Consider the following 21,748-nt stretch of genomic DNA (forward strand, 5'->3'; position numbering starts at 1 on the left):
GCTGCGTGACACTTGAACAGGGGGGCGAGGCAGCGTGCAGTGTCCCTGTGCCCTCGGCAGATGTCGCCATTTAGTTTGAGTTTTTATATATTCAGCGGACTTCTCCTGGCTTGTATTATTTATATTAACTGGTATTCGATCATGTTAAAAGTGGAAATTAATCCAGAATCAGTACCGTTAAACCTGCAACGCGTCCAATTTAAGTAGTGTTATGGTTCAGGTAACTACCTTTGTTCAGTACAGGGACACGTAATAATGTTACCTCCGTAGCGCTAGTTGGCAGTAGAGCGCCGATTTTATGCTATGAGCCCAGTGTTTGCGGAAGTACTTCTATGAGTGGTGCCATGAGTGCGTGAGCAGCAAGGTTAATTTTAATTTATAGTAAAATAAGTTTTTGTTATCATGACACCTAAGTGACTCCCTAAAAACAAGAAAAGAAAAACGAAAGGAATAAAAGGACGACACATCGTTTATTGGCATGGCCAGGTCTGTGCAGATACTCTCCCTCCTCTCCAAGTTTGGTGCTCCATCTCTGATTTCCTCAGTGAGCGCTAGCAACTGCCGATTTGCAAGCAGAGGGGCCAGCAAGGCACGGATGGGACAGGGCCCTGCGCAGGCAGACAGAGGATCGAGCAGACCAGGATACAGCGATCAGACATCTAATGGAGAACTCGAACTGGAGGACGTGGAGGACAAACTGCAAGCCTTAATTCAGTAAGTTTCAATTGGACTTTTCACACATTTCTCCAGTGTAAAACGATGTTAAATAATAAATATATGGTGTCTTTATGACAAGATATATGAAGTATTCTGGGGATTTGTTTCAGGGAAGAAAGAAAAAGACAGAAGACTGTGAAGTATCACATATTGAGGAGGCAGATGACACCATCAGGAGCTCCAGAGAGGAGGTTAACCTGGGATGCCATTGAGCAGATCAGGTGAGAATGAGGGTTAAGTTTGTCCAGACAGTAAACTAAGAAGTGTTTCAAATTAAGCCTCATATGAAATCTCAATCAACTTTCAGACACCTGAAGCAAAATCAGCCAGATGAGTGGACAGTAGAGCGTCTGGCTGAAGGCTTCTCTGTTAGTCATGATGTGATCCTGAGAGTCCTGAGAAGCAAATTCGTCCCCTCTCCTGAAAGAAAAGCCAAGCAGAATGCAAAAGTAATGGCTAAAATGAGCCAGCAGGTGCTGCCTTCAGGTGCTAGGACACAGCAGGACAGGTTGAAACTGCCCGAAAGGAACTCACAAGCCATACTCCCACCTGGAAGCACAGAAGGTGCTTTGATCCCTGTGGCTAATCAGACTCAGGTGATTCAAGGTCATGGCTCACGTTCCCTAGCTAAGAGTCCTGTCCCTGTTACTGTTCAGCCCACACACATTGCAGCTGGTATTAATGAAGATGCCACAGTGACAGAAACAACAGAACGCAGCACTAATGACAGTGACCTTACAGAGGAGGATGAAGAGAGTTGGGATGAACAGGTGTTGACAGAGGAAGAACTTGAAGAGCTTATGAAAATGGAAAAGCCCTCTCCAGCAGTCCAAGTTGGGAATGATTTCTTTGATGCAGATGGAAACTTTTTGTATAGAATCTGAGAACATGTTGTGTTGTTAGCTCAGCATGTACAATGTTGGGGTCGTGCAAATTACCAAATAAAAGTTATTTTGAATCTTTGTGCAAAAGATATTTGCACTTATATTTTTTTTTCCGTCCAGATATTTCACGCCCATTTCACCCATGTATTGACTTCCCAGTTTATCCCTATGTCAATTTTTATTGACATAGACAAATACACTCACAAGCCACTTTATTAGGTGCACCTTGCTAGTACTGGGTTGGATCCCCTTCTGCCTTCAGAGCTGCTTTAAGTATTAGTGGCACAGATTCAACAAGGTGCTGGAAATATTCCTCAAAGATTTTGGTCCATATTGACATGATAGGAATTATGACATCATAAAGTCATACAATTGCTGAAAATATGATACATACATTCCTGTTCCACAACATCCCAAAGGTACTCTTATTGGTTTGACATATGGTGACTGTGGAGGCCATTTGAGTGCAGTGAACTCTGTCACGTTCAAGGAATGAGTCTGAGATGATTTGAGCTTTGGTATCCTACTGGTGGGTTTAACTTGTGCATACATGGATGGATGCAGTCAGCAACAGTACTCAGGTTAGATGTAATCTGACACTCTAGGGATCCCAAGTCTGACAAGAAATTATCTCCCACACCCTTTCACCACAATCAGCAGCCCAAACTGTTGTGCCTTCAGAGATGCTCTTCTGCATACCTTTGTTGTAATGACTGATTATTGGGTTTTTGTTGCCTTCCTATCAGCTCAAAGCAGTCTGGCCATCAACAATTCAATTGCCTACAAATAAGCACTCAGATGCCAGAGGAATGATTACTTCAGTTGTTACACAACCACAGTTCTGAACTTATCCCTTTACAATCTTAAAACTGGGACGCTTTGTAAAATGTAAACAAAAATGGTCTGCAGTGATCTGCAAATGTCATAAAGCCACTTTTCATCCACAGTCAAAGACACAAAACATCACATTTAAACTGAACCAGTGTACCATCACAAGAAAAATATTTTGAATTTGATGGTAGCAACAAATGTCCAAAAAGTTAGGAGAGTGCCATCGTGTAACATCCCCTCGTCTTCTAACAAATGCATTTTCTTTGTTCTACTGTGAATAAAATCTGGGTTTATGCGATGTACAAATCACTGCACTGTTTTTTTTTTGGAACTGGGTTTTTATAAATCATGTGAAAATATCCCCAGTTGACAGTTACCCATTATTATTGTAAGTCTCACATTTCTGCATTACTGCCATTAGTGACAAACCACCACGCAGCACAAATAGAGGAACATATGAATTTATTGGCAAACCCAAAGAAAATTGTCTCAAATATACAGAAAAGAGAAACATATCAGATAAAAAGGTGTAACCTTGTATATGTACAGAACCATCACAATGACTTCTTCATTTATACAGCAGTTTTAAATTTTAAGAAAAAGTGTGTTACCTTCACCTAAAGCAATAAATGGTCGTAATAAGAACTCGCCAGGTCTCTTCCAGTGTAAAGCGGCTACATGATAACCCTGTGTCCACTCTGCTTTTATTCAAGATCACTGTCTTGTCAAAGTAGCCAGTATTAAATCTCATACCAACATAGAAAAAAAAAAAAAAAAAAAAAAAAGAATAACCAAGTTATTACAGGTCATTTTCTTTTCACAGCTGTAGATATAAGTATTATTGAGAGTTAACATGCAGTTCGGTGGGAGCTCATAAAACAGACATTTACTGCTCAAAAATTATTCTTAGGCAACAAGTGCAACTTAGAGATGTCACTGACATACAGGATGAAACTGATTACATATCAGATGATATAAATAAAAAAAAAAAAAAAATCAAAAATAAAATCAGTAAATAGATGCTGGCCACACATTAGGTCCTCACACCAGGCACTTGTATAACCATATCCAATTTACTGCACTCTGAACCAGCTTTTCACCAATAAATTAAACTTTAAAACAAGACAGACAAATAATTGTGCAAAACAACATAAGACAGAGTCGTTAAGACTGATTAAAAACAAAACAGTAGTTCACTACAGCTTCAAATGCAGAGATCCACCCACCAAACAAAACAGTCTTGGCATGGCTTTGGCTCTTATCCAGCCATGGTTACAGCAGGAGTTATGCTATACAACATATATAGATTTGTTGGTTTTCATATTGCTATATTTCAAGAACCAAATAATGTTGATTAACTTGGTTATATGTTTGTGTGGTTTAAAAAACTCTGTAATTCTGTAATTTTTACTCTAAAACTATATTTGTTTCTGAACATCTTTGAACTGCAATCTGTCAGTTGTTATATAATTTGCAAAAGTTGATTAGTACCAAAACTGCTGAAATTGTTACAAACATGACAATTATATGACTACAGTGATCATTTGTCTCATCACAACAGGTCAGGTTTAAGAAAAATGTTATACTACAAACTCTTAGCATTACAGGAGGCCTTGTGCTTTAGGCAATTCGAACTGCAGACAACATTTTAAACAATTTCTGTCCTGAAACAGACATACTTTACTACCCTTGCAGTTAATGCACAACGACATCGATTCATCCAACAAACCTAAAAATAACATGTTACTACAGAATTTTTTTTGATGTGCACGGAGAATTTTATTGCTATAAAATGCTATGGACATGGAAATTTCCACATTCCTTATTACTTTAAAGAAGAAGTGTGCCAAACATTTGGACGCTGGTATTCCAAATACAAGATTTTACATTTTGGTCAGGCTTAAGACCCCAAATTTATAAAGCCCTCAATATTGAAGGACAGTTTTTGACAAACAAATAGTTTGTTAAAACTAGGTTAAGAGTCAAGTGTTCCAAAAGAATTACCAACCATTCAACAACCTTTTTTTTGTTTTTTTGTTTTTTTTAAACACTTACCAAACTGATACCACATCAAAAAATGGCAAAGAAAAACAGGTTTATGTACAAGTGCATGAGAAAAGAAGTGTGAAATATTTCCAGGTGCACTCCAAGGTGATAGAAGAGGGAGAACCCGTAATGCGGTGGCGATGGATTTATACAACCAGCTTTAGATTACGGCATAATTTCTTTATCTCCTAAAAATAAATAACTTTGGGATTCAAACTCACTCAACAGAATCAATAACTGAAGCAAAACACAGTAAGACCTTCGTTGTAATGCTCCTCAACTGTGGCATTAGTCTCAGAGAGCCTCTGTACATTCATCAGACTGAACCAATGACAGCAGAAGGACAGATTCTTCATCTGTAGCCAAGGCCAAAGTTTATACTAAAAGGTGAAAAGGAAAGTATCTGGAGACAAAAAGAGCGGCAGGAACAGCGGCAGGTCACGGGGCCCTGTAAGAAACCTGTTGCTCAGTTGCTTGACAGGTTGTGCCTGCTATTCAAGCAGATCCTGTGCAAAGAGAAGAGAAGAGCGTAACAGGGAAGTCAGAGACATGTAAGCAAACAAAGGCACATATGCAACCATTTACCTTTCCCTTTAAACACCAACCAGTTATCTATACTCCCCTACAAAACTTGCATACTATTTGAAAACTTTCTGAAAAGCTGAAACATTTAAAATTATTATTTTTCTATTATGTTGGTGACGCTGAAAAACGGGTAATGAACAACTCGTTTCTACGACCATGAAGCTGCCCAAAAGCACCATTAACAGTAGCTAATATTCTTAATAACCACTAATCGTTCTTATTGCCCATGTTCCAAAAAGGGAAGAAAAGTTAGCCACTGTACCTCATCTGAGTCATCATGAAACTCTATTTTGCCATTTTGAGTGTGGTTGGTCTCCAGCGGTTCGTCTATCCCATCAGCAGCATTGGCCTCAACATGCTGCTGTAGCACAGAGTACCTGTGAACCAAGAACCTGCAGGGCACATTCACACATTGCTCAGGTTAATCACAACCATTTGAAAACTATGCAAAGCAAACATGAAGAGAATTTTTTAAAACTAGATTATAAAGTTTGTTATGCTCGACATATTTTCCTGTAGACAGCCTAAGGTTATCTGCTGGAGTAAAATCCTGTGTGCCAAGGTATACTAACCTGCCACCGCAGACATATTTCTTGACAAAGACTACTCCTACTGCAATACTCAGAATCAGGACTATGACAACTGTTATCACAACGGGCACAGACTTGGAGGCCTTATTGTCCACCTGTGAAAGTAAGAGCAAACAAAGAAGAAAATGGCAGTATAAGAAGACATACACTTGAACATGAACGGGGGACGGGGGGGGGGGGGGCACAGCTCTTTCAGCTGCTCCCTTCGCTTCATAAAGAGTCACTACAACAGACTGGTCTGCATATCTATCTAAGAAAACAATACAAAACAAAACAAAAAAAAAAAAAAAAAAACTGAATTTCCCGCAGGGGCGATTCTAGGATTAGAGCTTTGGGGGTGCTGAGAGCTGCCCAGAGAGCTGCCCAGCCAGGCAAGATAAATCATATGATTCTTAAATTCATCAAGTCTCTCTGTCCCTGGGTCCTCGTCTCAAAACATGACATCACTGTTTTGTACATTTTAACACAATTTAATTCCCACATTTGTGAAAGAAAAGCAAAACACTTTTTTGAAAAGTCTGTAACAAAACCATCAAATCTGATAAAGGTTATTTAAATGCTGCAAAAGAAGAATGGATTGGAATAAAACAAATACATATCCTAACCTTAATTACTGGAGGAGAATAATGAATGATGCTCATAGTAAAAAGTAAACTGAGTGCATTTCTTTGGACAGAGATTCACTTTTAATGTGTATGTATAATATAATACAGATACATTAAAAAAAACACTTCCAAAACAGAATAAATGATTACAAATAAAAATCTTTACTGCAGACACTAATTTAATAATACTAATTTTGTGTTGTAAGATTTATGAGTTTCATGCTTTCATGGTGGTACTTGGGAGAGCTTGACATTTTTATCAGGTGGTAACACTGTAAAAAGTTTGAGAAACACTGATAAGTGTATGTGTGCTTTTGGAAAATATTTAAAGCTGCTGTACAGAATCTTTGAAACAAGCTTAAAACATTTTTAGAAACAGAGCACTCTGCTTCTCTTTACAGCTCCTCACTCCACCAGGGCTGTTTGGCACTTTCTGATAGTGTGCAATGATGAACGTGATGAACGTACTGCGGCAGTCATACAGACAAGTGGACGGTCCAAAAGTTGGCCTACCTATTACTGGCTGAGGTTTTAGTAGAGGTGTGGCTGAACCACATAAAAATATATCATTCATTTTAATCTCCCCAATCAATTATAATGTTATGTTGGAATGTTGTTAAAGAGGGTCAAAAATGTTTCAAACCAGTTTGTTTTGCAGATTCTGTACAGCAGCTTTAATATAGGGAGGACACAACTTCCAGATTGTGTGAGTAAAATCAGGTTTTTTCTCTTTGTCAGTTTAACAGTTTCTGTTTTGCCTGTCACTGTTCCCTGTCTGTTTTCTTACCTGGTTCTTCCTGACCTTGTACTTTCTCCTCACATTCCCCTCTTTCCTCTCTCCCTCTTTGGACTGACAATCATACACAAATAGATTGTATTCAATTAGATGATAAATTACATTAAGATCACTAACAAAAAGTCCTCTCTCAGTTTACTTTCAACCAAAAGGAAAATAACCAAACCACATGAACATCTAATAAAAGATATAAATATTGAAACACTGATCCAACATTATTTTTGATTGACGGATCATTTGATTTTACACTTTTACCTGAATTGTGGCTCCTTTTTTTTAAAAAAAACAAAAAACAAAACAAACTTCCTTATATCCATTATGAACCTGGCTGTCTGTACAAAAAAAGGTAAATGGCCTGTATTTGTATAGCGCTTTACTAGTCCCTAAGGACCCCAAAGTGCTTTACACATCCAGTCATCCACCCATTCACACACTGGTGCTGGCAAGTTACATTGTAGCCACAGCCACCCTGGGGCGCACTGACATGACACACACACACACACACACACCAGGAGTTATAAGGTTAATGGGCATTCGGTCAGTTAGCTAGTTAGTATCGATTTAAAACAGGACAGTGGTAACAACAGTAGGCTACGGACAGTTTTAAATTTTAGGTTTTAAATAGGCTGTATAAATTTCAATGGGAGCAACAGGACGGTCAAATGCTGCTGATTTTACTGCAGTGTAGGACGAATTGTAGGGTAGCAAACATCACCGGACAACAAGTTTATTTATTTATTTATTTTTTTTATTTATTTATTTATTTATTGTATTTTATTTATTTATTTATTTTTATTTTATTTATTTATTTTTATTTATTTTTTTTTTACACCCAGGTTACCTGGGTGTAATATTTTTCAGCTAAAAGAAACATGGTCTGACTCCTACCTAACTATATAAAGAGTAACTGAAGGTTAAATGCAGCTAATATGTCCTGTTTTATCACTGGGGGTTCAATATGTGGGACTCTCCACCATTTGTTTGTAGGACTGAAGAAGCCTCTTGGATGACAGTTGAAATGTCTTCCTTTGTTCAAGCTCTCGAAACTACCTTTAAATCGATGACTGCGAACCTAAACAGTCATTTGAAACAACTAATATGCTTACATGGATAAATATGAACAATAAGTCTTAGTATGCAGAGATACTGACCAGAAGTTCCGGGCCGACTAGGTCACTCACACATCTCTTGCTGAGGTCGATCTCTTTACGCAAATGCACCTCTCCTCCTTCACATTTATCCCCAGGGATTTTCCTGTAGCTGTGGACCGAGAGCACAGTGATGACTGCATGATCCGCCTATCAAAAGTGCATGATTGCTGGGGATTTGGCTGTGGTTTTGACTGACAGAGACTGCATAATAACCCAGTTTTAAAAGTTATTCCCAGCAGGCTGTATTTACACTCATTCTACACAATAAGAAGTTATGTCACATAAGCAGAATCCTGAAACTAAACAATTGACATTCAGGGGTTCTTAGAGCATCGTTTCTTCTTCTAATTTGGTTCACTTTGATTCTTTTTATACTCCGATTATTCGATAAGCACCACCAGGAGGATGCATTACAAGGGTATCCTTTTAAAAGCATCTATATATTTTAATACATCTATTAATATTTCACATTAATTTTTTGATAAAGTTTTAAAATAAGTTGTAATATGATATATTGCCTCACTCCCAGTCCATAAGGGTTGAATTCAACAATTATTCACATTTATAGATTGGTAGGTATGCAGTGAGACAACCAAGCCTAAATAAAAATGTACTTTTTACATGCACTCTTACTTTATGGCGTTAGTCTAAACTGTCACCCTTATCTGCTTCCTCTAACTACTCTGTGTGTGACAATTACTTCCTCATTCTAAAAACCTTTTTCTCTTTTAGAAAAGAAAAAACACGTTACACTTGTGTAATCATATCTGTTTAAATATTGTAAAACAAGAAGAATATCTCTGATCAAAGCTCAGTGGCAGCATGCTGCTTTGAATAAAATGATGGTGCAAGACCCTGTTTATAGGATAATATTGCTGCCAGTACCGCTGTTTAACATTAAACTAACAATAGTGGGGAGCAGAGATCTCTTGGATACGAAGGTTGAAGCTGGAACCTTACCCACTAGTCTGCAACTGCTCCTCTTTGCCCTGCAGACAGAACTCCAACACTTTGTCTCTCAGGTCCGGCTGCTCCACACACTCCGAGCTGTTCTCTTTACGGTAGTACCCAAAGTCACTGCAAACAGTCACACAATGCCACATTTGATAAGTCCTTGAAGCCCCAGTTCATTAATGTGGAAATAGCCACTCCAATTTGCTTTTACACTGCAATTTGATCTCATTTCCTCATGCTAAAATTCAAATCATTTCTGTTTTTAAAGTCCATTCATTACAAAGACAACATCTTGAATGAGCTCCAGCCAAATATCTACAACAGTCTGATCATCAATAACAGTTAGTTAGCAGTGCTTATACTTCAGCATATTACTGTCTCCAAGTCTTACCACATGAAGTCATCCAGGGTGCATAAACACGGGGTTGGCTGGGTGTTGACTATGTAATCGCGCCCGTTCCAGCAAACCGAGTCCTTCCTTAGACGCAAGAACTTCTCTTTGTATCCCAGCAAGCAACCATCATTGGGATCACTGATATCATCAGAGTGGGCCAACCACTGCACATAGTCATTGTCTCCACCTTTTTAAAAAAAAAAAAAAAAAAAATTAATTTGTTAGTATTACACCATGTTTAATTTAAAATAAAAACCTACTGACAAACAATATGTTTAAATCGCATCACTCACATGTTCTAGTAAGAAGTTCTTTGAAGTCAATGGTAAACGAGGTCCAATACTGGCTGAGGTAAGAGTCCCTGTAGCCCCAGATACTAACATTCATAGAACGTGCTCCTGGCTCTGATGCAAGTCCAGTAAAGAAGATGGGATCTTTGGTGAAGTTGTACTCATTCCAGCACTGTCCTTCATCAGTAGAAAATCTGGCAGAAAAATATTCCAACATCAGCATAATCAGCATCAGCAAAAAGGCTAAAAGCAACAGCATTTTATGGATTACACACAAGACTTTTTTACATTCATGTTCCTCAAGGCTTGGTTCAAACATGTCCATGACAGTGATGACAAAGACCAAGAGTTTGCATACAAATTCCTCACCCCCAACCAGTCGTGGCAGATGACCGCTCCTACCTGAGCCTGGATTTGTTGAAGGTTTCTTCCTGTTAAAAGGGAGTTTTTCCTTCCCACTGTCACTTAAGCGCTTGCTCATAGGGAGTTACATGATTGTTAGGCTTTTCTCCGTTTTCTTTCGTATTGTAGTGTCAATATCAAGCACCTTTTGGCAGCTGTTGTTGTGATTTGATGCTATATAAATAAAACTGAATTGCAATGTATGGAGACTAGTAAATATTCAAGAGTTTGCATAGATATTTACTACAGGCAAAAGGCTACATGTCACTACACTGTAGTTTTGTGCATGCATATTGATTATTTGTGGCAGTTGAGACCTGTGCTAAGTGAAAGTAATACATAAAGGTCAAACTTAGTAAGAATACCATTGTAATATTAGTGGAAAAGTGCCCAGAGTTATGATTATGGCATGAAAGAAAACATGTTCGTATTTCATCAGATTAATGGAAAGGTGTGAATTTCTAGCTGCACACAGTCAGCTAAATCAGTAAATACCAGTTAAACAAGTCTGGCGTTCCCTTTAACTGCAACTCACTTAATCTTGTTGACAGGGTTTGTCACGCTGTGCTCCACGGCCACCAGCAGACCTCCTGAGTCCAGGATAGCATAGTGATGGGGTCCATCAAGAGCCTTTATCCAGGTATAGCCACCATCATCAGACACATACACATCTGGTCTCATCACTGAGATAGCATCACCAACACTTCCTGATAAAGCAAATACAGATAAAGAAATGTTAGAAGGGCAAAAAAAAAAAAAAAACACCTCTTATTTATTAAAAGATAAATTATGCTCAAGTTTATTTAAAAAAAAAAAAAAAAAGTTTAAAAAGTATTTTTATGAAAGCTCTGAGGTTTACCGTGAGCTATGATGAGACCCACAGCATTTGGTTCAGTCAGAGGGAGCATGGGGATGTTGAGCTTCTGAGAAGTACTGTAGGCAGCATGGATGTGAAGACTGCACTGCAGATAATAAACCAAACACAGCTATTTATAGTATTAAGTAGTAGATGTGCTGGTCCTAGTTTCCTAGTTTTCAAATAGCACTATACGGTACCTGTGAACACAAACACTGAGGTTTTTCAAGTGGCTTTAATGTTTTATATTATTAGCTACTAATAAGAATATATGTGAAGGGACCTTTAAATCACATTGCTCACACACACATACACAATAATAATATAAAGACAGCAACTAATAATATACAAATAACTCCTTTAATATATTATAAGAGACTGAGGTGAATGCTGAGTAAGTAGCATAACAGTGTTCACAGATGGGAGGAGCTCTGTTGCTACACTAGTAAAGAACGGTGGCACGGTTGGGGTAAATTTCTGAGGAAGCTTGGTGAATCAATAACCTTAAACCACTGGGTTATATTTCACACAAATCCTCCATCATACAGGCACACGGCCTTGTTATCCAACCAACGCTCATATTTACTGACACAGAGTGTACACTCCCTCTTTGTGCAATAAAAAAAAAAACAGAAGCATCCCTTACTAACACATTCAGGGCAATCAGTTTCATATCCACAATTGAGCTCCTGTACTTACATGAACTAAACACAAGTTACACAAGTTTTACTTGCTTGATATACCAAAACACTGTCGATGCTTCCTTACAATTAAGACTACATCAAATGTTCACTGCCCAACATGACCGACAGTTTCCAGTCTGTAGAGTTTATAAACAACAATCTGAATCCATTTTTGTTTCCTTTCCTCTTCATATGAAGAGAGGAAGGTCTGGGTTGGAGTTAAAACGCATACCAAATACAGGCTACATAAAGTATTCCTCATCTTTTTGTTATCAACATAAATTGGACTAAAGGAAGAGCTGCATCTGCTTTTCAGAATTTTTTTAGGTTTAAAAACAGCACTCGTTTTACTTTATTTCTCATTACACTGCTTCTGGGCTGAACTTTTACAATGGGCAGGGCTTCGATAGTTAACACATGCCAGAGTGACAGAGAACCAGGTAAGGCAAAGGTAACACATTACTCAAGGCTAACAAGTGTTTTTCCAGATGACAGAATTCCATGGCGTGTGAAGGAATATCTCCAGGAAAAATAGATCGTTTTTAAAGCTACACTTCCCAGGCCTGCTGCAGAAACATTGTTTAAAAACATCAGCAATAAAAAGACATTACAACAAGCAGCCTTTTAAGGCCTGACACCACAGTCCTGGGCTAAACATTTAATGTTTGGTAATAAAGCTTTAAAGTAGATTATTTATTGATTAGTGTGGTTTTATTTTATTTATGCTTTAATGTCATTATAAAAAAGAAAAACAGTTTATTTTATAAAAATAAGTCACTGTAAACATCAAGGCTCAACTGAAAAAGAAGTAGAAGAAGAAGAAGAACTGAGCCCTAGTCTCAACAACATAAGTTTTGATCTCATAGCACAGTTTGACCCTGTACTTTATAGACATTAGGGGTGGGGGAAAAAATCGATACTGTGTAGTATCGTGATATTTTGTTTGCTAATAATGTATCGATACAGGGACAGCAGAAATCGATATTTTGTTACAAAAAAAGTTTTTGTGCTCTGACTTCAGAGCATGTTGATCAGCTCCTTTTTCTGAGCAAGAATCCTGACATTCCTTCACTGTCCAAATGTGTTTAACTTTTTTTATGGCAGCAATGAACATGACAGTTTACTTATTTTCATTTAAGACATGTTGTATTTTAATTAAGTTTAAAACTTTTTTATTTAATGTAAAATTATATTTTGTTTTAATTTACTTTCAAATTCTTCAGTTGCTGAAGGGGCTGCATAGTTTTCACAAATTTCATAGTTCAGAATAGCTATAATTGTACCAGATGGTAAGTTGGACTAGACTGTAATACAAACCGTTCAGTTTGTCAACAATAAAACTGACTGAAATGAGAGAAAGACTGAGTGTGAGACTTTGTTATTAGATAAAATGAATATTGATAAAGTTTACCTTTATGTACAGAATCTGAATATCGCAAAATATTTTTAAAAATTGCAATAATATCGTATCGTGGGATGTATGGTGATTCCCACCTCTAATAGACATGTACAACAGTTTTCACCAGGACACATCAATTTTGTTTTTTCTCTAAACAAAGCAACTTCTTCCATTTTCCCTTTTTATTTTATTTATTTTTCTAATATTTTATTTACCTTGTCTGGGTCCTTGGCTGTAGCATCACACTTGCTGTTGGCAGGTTTCTGGAGGGGTACCCACTCCCCTCCCTGGTCAAAGGACACCACAGACTGCACAGAGTTATCTGGAACGACAAGACAAACCTTTAACAGTTGCAGAAACTTTGTGGGAACTCCTGTCTGGAAATAGCATGCTGGGGAAAAACTTCCAATATGTTTTTTTCCCCAGCAATATTTAGTCAGATTTATACTGTATGCAAGGTTTAGGTGGTGCTCAGTTACTTCAGACAGGTAACACATCTAACACTGAGCAGCTATTTAAATATTTATACAACACCATCTCTCTGGTGTAAAATAGAGCAGTCACAGGTGTGTGTATGTGCGTCTTTGTGCATGCATGTCTGTGTATTGCGTCCATGTATGTGTGTGTTTCAGGGGAAATCTGATTACATGTATATGTTGTTACTTCTTTATCTAAGAACATTCGAATAGAATAGAGTTAGAATAGAGCTACCTTCAGCCAGGACGCTGGTGATAAAAACTCCTCGTAGAGAAGTAACATTAGTGAAGTCTGTATCTCCCCCCGTAGTGGTGTAAAGGTGGCGCTCCAGTGACTTGGAATACACAGTACCTCGGTCGTCTGACACATAGATTGTACCAAATCCAGTATCTGTAGAAAAAAAAATGTATTAAAATGTAATGTGAGGTAATAATACCCGTTTCAAGATACTGTTTCAGGGCCGGTTCTGTAATAAGATCTGCTAAGACACACTCTCTGACGCATAGGTGGGGTGTAACAAGCTCTAGGGCCTTTTTAACAAAAGCCATTTGCAGGCACTGTTCAAACTACCACATAAAACTTTGGCTCACTCAGAAAAGTCCCTGCATCTAAAAGAAAAATCACATTTGGCTTTGTGTGCTAAACATGAAAGTCATCAGAAGTGCTGTGAATGACAATTAATGATTAATGTATGACTTTTGAATGTAACTTATTACTCAGTACAAGGTTAATATGTTGAAGGTCTAGTTGCTCATGTGAGGACGAGTAAAAACCTTCACACTGATTAAAGGAGAAGTAAATCTGCTTAGTTTTTCAGTGTCTGATTTAGGTCAGCCCAACAATATAACAAAAGATAAATTAACAATATTAGTGAAAATACACCACCAGTTTTACATGTTTAATAACTATAATGTAATTCACAAATGCGCAACATAGTAATAATTACCATGCTTTCAGTTCACTCAGTTCTCTACATTCACTACAAGCAAAAGTACAGAGTTTCTTTATCTGCTGACCTCCTGGCTCGTCAACATGCATGAAGACCATTTCATCGTTCGCTGCCAGGATAGAGTAGAACTGCTCATGACCAACAGGAGGCAGCTGGGCAATGTTCCAACTATCACCCTGATCCACTGATACGTGGATTGTCCGCAGAGTGCCCTGTGGAAAAGGTGGGGAAGGAAAGAAAACAGCTGAAAGGAGGTGAGGACAGGAACAGCTCACATACTTTTATTACTAATACTGTTTACCTGTACTGGGGCAAATTAGAAGAACACTTAGCAAGCTATTCTCATATCTAGGCTCTGATAAATTGAGTAAAAATGACTTCTCCTGAGGGAGGAACATGAATATGCTTATGATTGTCTTGCTTTCTGCTAATTTCTCCATCAGTCACGATGTCACTTTTAAACTTCCTCATAAGTGTGTAGTTACATGAACCAAGTGATATCTCTTTAAAAACAAACCAACAGAAAGAACAGCTATTTTGAATACGCTTGTACTACAACATAATAATAATGTCATGAACAGAGAAAGGCAAACAAACAATATTTCGCCTGATCTAGTTTGCATATTATCTAGATTACAACCCGCTGTACACTGACCTTTCCCGTCATTACTGATGCAAAGAGGAAGCGTCCGCCAAGGCCAAAAGAGTAGATCTTACTGGCAACAGTCTTGATGGTTTTGCCGTAGTTGGTCGTCCTCCTCAGTTCCAGCATTCCTCGATCACCTGAAAAATTGAAGGGAAAAAAAAAAAAAAAAAAAAAAAAAAATCACAACTTAGACGTGCAAGAGCAACAAATGCATGCAAAAATATAAGTGCAGCTAATAGCTACGTGTAATTTTTAAGAGAAATGACAGCCTAAATCGTGAGAATATGGAGGAAGTTAGAGCTGGCTGGGAGTATACATCAGTGTGGAGCATGTTTCCACTTAAATCTTTTATGTTTTTTGTGAAAAATTCTACACTGCCCTAAATAAATTCAAGAGACATATTTCATGTACTGCTCCCCAGTCATCTACAGGGAGTGCAGAATTATTAGGCAAGTTGTATTTTTGAGGAATAATTTTATTATTGAACAACAACCATGTTCTCAATGAACCCAAAAAACTCATTAATATCAAAGCTGAATGTTTTTGGAAGTAGTTGTTAGTTTGTTTTTAGTTTTAGCTATTTTAGGGGGATATCTGTGTGTGCAGGTGACTATTACTGTGCATAATTATTAGGCAACTTAACAAAAAACAAATATATACCCATTTCAATTATTTATTTTTACCAGTGAAACCAATATAACATCTCCACATTCACAAATATACATTTCTGACATTCAAAAACAAAACAAAAACAAATCAGCGACCAATATAGCCACCTTTCTTTGCAAGGACACTCAAAAGCCTGCCATCCATGGATTCTGTCCGTGTTTTGATCTGTTCACCATCAACATTGCGTGCAGCAGCAACCACAGCCTCCCAGACACTGTTCAGAGAGGTGTACTGTTTTCCCTCCTTGTAAATCTCACATTTGATGATGGACCACAGGTTCTCAATGGGGTTCAGATCAGGTGAACAAGGAGGCCATGTCATTAGTTTTTCTTCTTTTATACCCTTTCTTGCCAGCCACGCTGGGGAGTACTTGGACGCGTGTGATGGAGCATTGTCCTGCATGAAAATCATGTTTTTCTTGAAGGATGCAGACTTCTTCCTGTACCACTGCTTGAAGAAGGTGTCTTCCAGAAACTGGCAGGACTGGGAGTTGAGCTTGACTCCATCCTCAACCCGAAAAGGCCCCACAAGCTCATCTTTGATGATACCAGCCCAAACCAGTACTCCACCTCCACCTTGCTGGCGTCTGAGTCGGACTGGAGCTCTCTGCCCTTTACCAATCCAGCCACGGGCCCATCCATCTGGCCCATCAAGACTCACTCTCATTTCATCAGTCCATAAAACCTTAGAAAAATCAGTCTTGAGATATTTCTTGGCCCAGTCTTGACGTTTCAGCTTGTGTGTCTTGTTCAGTGGTGGTCGTCTTTCAGCCTTTCTTACCTTGGCCATGTCTCTGAGTATTGCACACCTTGTGCTTTTGGGCACTCCAGTGATGTTGCAGCTCTGAAATATGGCCAAACTGGTGGCAAGTGGCATCTTGGCAACTGCACGCTTGACTTTTCTCAGTTCATGGGCAGTTATTTTGCGCTTTGGTTTTTCCACACGCTTCTTGCGACCCTGTTGACTATTTTGAATGAAACGCTTGATTGTTCGATGATCACGCTTCAGAAGCTTTGCAATTTTGAGACTGCTGCATCCCTCTGCAAGATATCTCACTATTTTTGACTTTTCTGAGCCTGTCAAGTCCTTCTTTTGACCCATTTTGCCAAAGGAAAGGAAGTTGCCTAATAATTATGCAGACCTGATATAGGGTGTTGATGTCATTAGACCACACCCCTTCTCATTACAGAGATGCACATCACCTAATATGCTTAATTGGTAGTAGGCTTTCGAGCCTATACAGCTTGGAGTAAGACAACATGCATGAAGAGGATGATGTGGACAAAATACTCATTTGCCTAATAATTCTGCACTCCCTGTACAACACAAAAATAAATGAGATTAAAGTACATGTCGATTTACTCCAGCGTTGGTTAGATGGGGGAATTACTTACTGCAGGAGCCGTTGAGGCTGGCTGTAAAGTAGATTGTATTTTTTCTTCCCCTAGAAGGAGAATGGAGATCATAGAGTGATTACACAGTCAGTGACATATTTAGTAAAACAAATGCACACTGCTTTATTGTGAGTATGTAATGGTATGCTTGCATCTTAATAAACAACAGTGCATGCAGAAGCATTCTTGCAACAAGGAAGAAATCGGATCTAATACAGGACTCTGCTGCTGTAAGACTACTGTGAAGTCTTGCTTCACAGTGCAAGTCACATGATACTGCTTATCGTATACAACCAGCCCTTTATAAATATGTACTTTCTGTTTCTGTTGAGTGTTGTGTTCAGAAAATTCCTGACCCAGATAAAAGTGACCCATTTTCCTGCAGCCTTTTAAGCCTAACTTCTTTAGGGACAGTAATCAAAGGTTATGTTTCAGGAAGACTTTTTTGAACGCGCAGTTCCTCTGGACACCTGGACAACACAGCCTTAAAGCTGAAACTAAAAAGACAGAGATGCCAAGATAAGACTGTGACAAATACCAGGAAGAGCCATGAAAAACAGCATTTGTGCTGCAAGGGCTTGGCCACAACATGGGTAGTTAAACAGCCGATGACTGCAATGTAGTTTTAGTGCCCATTTGGGGGGGGAAGAAAAAAGGTGCAGCAACAATAAACCCTGATAGAAAACCACTGAACATGTATGTCCCATAATGACAAAAATTGTATATCTTCCTTTGCTTATCTTAAATCATCAAAAGGGGCATGTTTGAATAACTTTAAACACATTAAGAAGAGAGTAAGTTTAAGCATATTTTATTTTGATAAACAATGAAGCACTATATTAGAGACAGGTGGAACTTCACCGTCTTCCTCTGTCTGTAACAATGAGGCTGTTGGAAAAACTAAAAGTCATGCTGCCTCGCAGGTTGTACAATCACTTCTTGAAATATCGCAGCATGCCATAGAGCTTTTTGCTCTACTTCCCCCTTAAAGTGACTAAAAACAATTCCATGAAACTTTTTGCTATTGTGGTTATAAAGTGCGCACCTGAAGAAGATTCTGGAGCTATCAGTTTGTCTTTTCTTACCATTTTACCAGACACACCATTCTGTGAATGTTTTTCCAATTTACGCCAAAGTCTTCAGACAGCCACAGCTCATACTGAGAAAGGAAACAAAGAATAAGTCAGTACGTATCCGCAACAGCCCCACATTAACATGGGGCAGAACAGAATTCTATAAACCAGTTCACTGACTCAAAAGCCATGCTTATAAATGCACTGTGTGCAAACGTACAAAACAATGAAGACTGCTTGACCTTCATTGAATTATTTGATGTAATATATGCATGCAGAGGCACTACTTGAGCTTTCAATTTGACAGAAACAGTCCACTTTGAATCCTAACTGGTTCCTTTTCACACAAAATACAGGTCTTTAGTATTCACTCCTTACGTCGTTGCTGAGGACAACCAGCACACTGGAATTCTCAGGGTTGTACGTGATCTGCGTCAAGGGGTTGAAAGGCAAGTTCCGGTCGGTGAAGCTCTTTCCAAAGTCCTCAGAGACAAAAATGCGGGTCTTGAGGTCTCCAGACACTTCAGCTGTCAGAATCACCTAAAAGCCAGAGTTCAACAGGTTCTTAACTGCGGGAACAGTGGTTAGTTCACGTCTAAAAATACTCTTGATGAGTACATGAAGTACATGTGGTGAGGACTTGATCAAGATAAGGCTTACTTTGCCTGAGTTATTGGGGCTGATTGCAATGCCGAACTCTGATCTTATGAAGGTGTTGTTGATGAGGCCGGTTACATCCTGAAATGACTTGCCATAGTCCTCACTGGCAGAAAAATAGTTTCAGTCAAATTAAATGCAAATAAAATGTAAGCCATGTGCATTTTTCCAGATTAAAAGGTAAATTCCATTACCTTCGATAGAGTTTTGACTGTCCAAGTTTTACCATGAAGAACGGGACCTGAAATGTGGTCAAGGCCAGAATAACCTGCCAAGAAGGAAGGTTTAGCTTGAGGAAAGTGGACCATGCACCATTTATTAAAGTGCACAAGACCCTTAAGTGTGTCATCTGCATTCAGTCTACAAAGCCAAGTTTGCAAAAACCACACCACATAACTAACGTAAAACATGTTAGGTGCAAATGGTGATAAGTACACTCACCCCTGTGCCATCTCCAACCCAAGCCAGCGACACCGAGCCACTCAGGTCATGGAATTCAAACTGAGACAAACAGCCAAAACATGTTCATAAATATGTAAAACATAGAAAAGGCAATAATAGCAGTGTGAACTGTGTGAAACAGAACAACTATTTCAGCTGAGCTCACAAAAAGGGACAAACTGACATTGCAATTATAAACTGCAGCCACAGCCTATTTGAGTTTTTGCTTCAAATGTATTTTTGCTTTGACAGGCAGCATGTTTCACCTCACCATGTGTTCTGGCATAGACAGTTTAGTGTACAAAGTGTCTGTTCTGTTAGCAGAACAGGCGAGCAGACCTAAAGCTTCGAGCAGTTACTTGAAAGACTTCCGAACGCAGCTACAAAATACCACAAGACAAGTAATTTAATTTTGAGGGAAATTAAACCTTAGCTGTATTTAGCTGAATTTAGCTGTAGGGCTAGGGCAAAAAATAAACAAAGAAAACTTGCTTTAATTGTCAGTCAGTTACGAAAGCTTTAAATCTTAAGTTCTATCAAGTGTCTCATTATTAATCAACTGCATGGATGGTCACAATGGGTCTTTTTCAGCATAAGTAGCTTCAGTACCGGTTGAACCTGCAGCACTATCCTCAGGGCAAGGAGGCGGCTGAGCCACTGGGAATTCTATCAACTCCAGATTACTGGGGACAAGTATACAAAGACTGCAATGCAAAGTTGGTCACATGGCAGTGAGGAGCTAGGGAAATAAGCAGCACAGGACTCTCGTTTGCTTTGTGGAAAGAATTGCATAGTTGTGTAGATCAGATGTTTTATCTTCCTGGATAGAGTATATGCTATAAACAAAGAAGAAGAAGAAGAAGAAACAACAATCTCTGAAGCTTAAACTTTGCTTTAGATACCACACAAACACAGCTTTAATTACAAAATAACTGCTGCACAGCAAGTCACATGGATTCCCACTGGGCCAATTTTCCTGGAAACATTAAGGCATATTCACTGAGTGAAGGCAGAGGAAAGATTGGATAGTTTAATACCAGAATACAGTTCCATGCTTAAAATGACAAATAACATACAGGTCACAGCCTTTAGTGCAACGCTTGAAAAAGCATTGATGTCATTCTGTGCAACCAACGCAAGTCTAAAGCATGAGGAAGACTAAGTACAGTGTACCTCACTGCTCCAAATATTAAAGAAAAGAATTCATTGCAGCCTAGAGGTGTTAAGCAACAAGGCAATGTGATACCTTGCAAGACTGCCTGAGCCTAGGAAAAGTACTAGGTACATTGCAACACCCCATATGGTAACACGTAAGGTGTTTTGTTTTGAATCTATGTTTATTGATACAAAAATACTGGTTTATGTATTTTAGGCTACTGGACATACAGGTAATAAGAGGACATGGGAGTCCACTGATGAGTATGAGTGCAATGAATAGCTTATTAGGCCTAGTCCCTGCACTTGCTTAGCACCTGCGTATCATCTTCTCGTTGTCAGACGTGTGAAGTGTAACAGGACCTCAGAGGGTAACTTACATCGTGGGTGTTGGCGTCCAACTTGGTGACATATCCTTGAAGAGCTTTACACGAGTCGTCCTCTTCGGTGCTTCTTCTTTTTATCTTGTGGTTTGGTGATGGAGCCAGCCATGCGGGCAGAGACCTCTTTACGATTTTCGCAGCTTTCCCTTCAGTGTTTGAACGCCTCACAAAACCTGACTGCCCGAAGGGCTTGAAGCCCAGCTGAAAATCTACACCTGCTGTGAAAGTGCAAGCCGATAACAGCAGGATGCCGCGGAGCAATAGTCCCATCTTCGTTCCTATTGCCACTGACAAAACAAAACAAAGGAGAGGGGTTTAAAAAAACAAAAACACGTCTTTGTTTTCTTGTCTAGAAACTGAAGGTCGCTACAGCTCTGCCACGGATGACATCAACAAAACAGTAGTCCTCCTGACAGCGACTATTTTGGGCTTTGGAAACACGGAGCGCCCTCGAAGCTCCAACCGTCTCACTCCGCGGTAGCGCAAATTAAATCAGTTTAAAAAAAAATCGTAATCTTGCAAATCAGCCGGCGTGCTACCGCCAATTATCCACAGAGTAACTCCTCACCAACATGATACACTGTGACAAACATAGGAATTGTGTCTGCAGGTCGTAATGCTCTATGCAGAGTGACGCTGCGATTGGCTGGTCTTTAACTGTGGCCCACCTATCAGGCCTTCCAATTGGTTCAATTGTGAAAAGGCAGTGCCAAAAGAATGG

At 38.9% G+C, this 21,748-nt stretch overlaps 2 protein-coding genes across 2 annotated transcripts; one reads left to right on the forward strand and one right to left on the reverse strand.

Annotated features, from left to right (window-relative positions):
- The first annotated feature begins 89 nt into the window (after window positions 1-89).
- Window positions 90-3,440, forward strand: ngrn (neugrin, neurite outgrowth associated). Its single transcript, XM_084917922.1, has 3 exons — window positions 90-714; window positions 828-938; window positions 1,025-3,440. Exons 1-3 carry the CDS (start codon window positions 479-481, stop codon window positions 1,599-1,601), a joined length of 924 nt encoding a protein of 307 aa, XP_084774048.1. The 5' UTR covers window positions 90-478; the 3' UTR covers window positions 1,602-3,440.
- sort1b (sortilin 1b) lies at window positions 2,878-21,663 on the reverse strand. Its single transcript, XM_084917906.1, has 20 exons — window positions 21,025-21,663; window positions 19,490-19,549; window positions 19,243-19,316; window positions 19,052-19,154; window positions 18,770-18,931; window positions 18,404-18,477; window positions 17,319-17,368; window positions 15,265-15,392; window positions 14,677-14,821; window positions 13,895-14,050; window positions 13,399-13,505; window positions 11,105-11,207; window positions 10,781-10,952; window positions 9,847-10,037; window positions 9,551-9,740; window positions 9,166-9,282; window positions 8,206-8,314; window positions 5,636-5,748; window positions 5,326-5,455; window positions 2,878-4,984 (listed from the first exon to the last, which is right to left on the reverse strand). Exons 1-20 carry the CDS (start codon window positions 21,295-21,297, stop codon window positions 4,970-4,972), a joined length of 2,472 nt encoding a protein of 823 aa, XP_084774032.1. The 5' UTR covers window positions 21,298-21,663; the 3' UTR covers window positions 2,878-4,969.
- Between the last annotated feature and the right edge of the window lie 85 nt (window positions 21,664-21,748).

Source organism: Perissodus microlepis, chromosome 20, assembly GCF_051167445.1.
Source record: "Perissodus microlepis isolate ML-2025 ecotype Zambia chromosome 20, ASM5116744v1, whole genome shotgun sequence".
Taxonomy (NCBI): domain Eukaryota; kingdom Metazoa; phylum Chordata; class Actinopteri; order Cichliformes; family Cichlidae; genus Perissodus; species Perissodus microlepis.

What these genes read in the sequence shown, in the direction of transcription:
- ngrn (XM_084917922.1), top strand. Translation starts at nt 479, where the DNA reads ATGGCCAGGTCTGTGCAGATACTCTCCCTCCTCTCCAAGTTTGGTGCT. An exon ending in AAACTGCAAGCCTTAATTCA is followed by an intron (nt 715 to 827) that starts GTAAGTTTCAAT and finishes GATTTGTTTCAG; the next exon opens with GGAAGAAAGAAAAAGACAGA. An exon ending in GATGCCATTGAGCAGATCAG is followed by an intron (nt 939 to 1,024) that starts GTGAGAATGAGG and finishes ATCAACTTTCAG; the next exon opens with ACACCTGAAGCAAAATCAGC.
- sort1b (XM_084917906.1), bottom strand. Translation starts at nt 21,297, where the DNA reads ATGGGACTATTGCTCCGCGGCATCCTGCTGTTATCGGCTTGCACTTTC. An exon ending in CATCAGTAATGACGGGAAAG is followed by an intron (nt 14,822 to 15,264) that starts GTCAGTGTACAG and finishes CCTTTTCCACAG; the next exon opens with GGCACTCTGCGGACAATCCA. An exon ending in GCATGTTGACGAGCCAGGAG is followed by an intron (nt 14,051 to 14,676) that starts GTCAGCAGATAA and finishes TTTTTTCTACAG; the next exon opens with ATACTGGATTTGGTACAATC.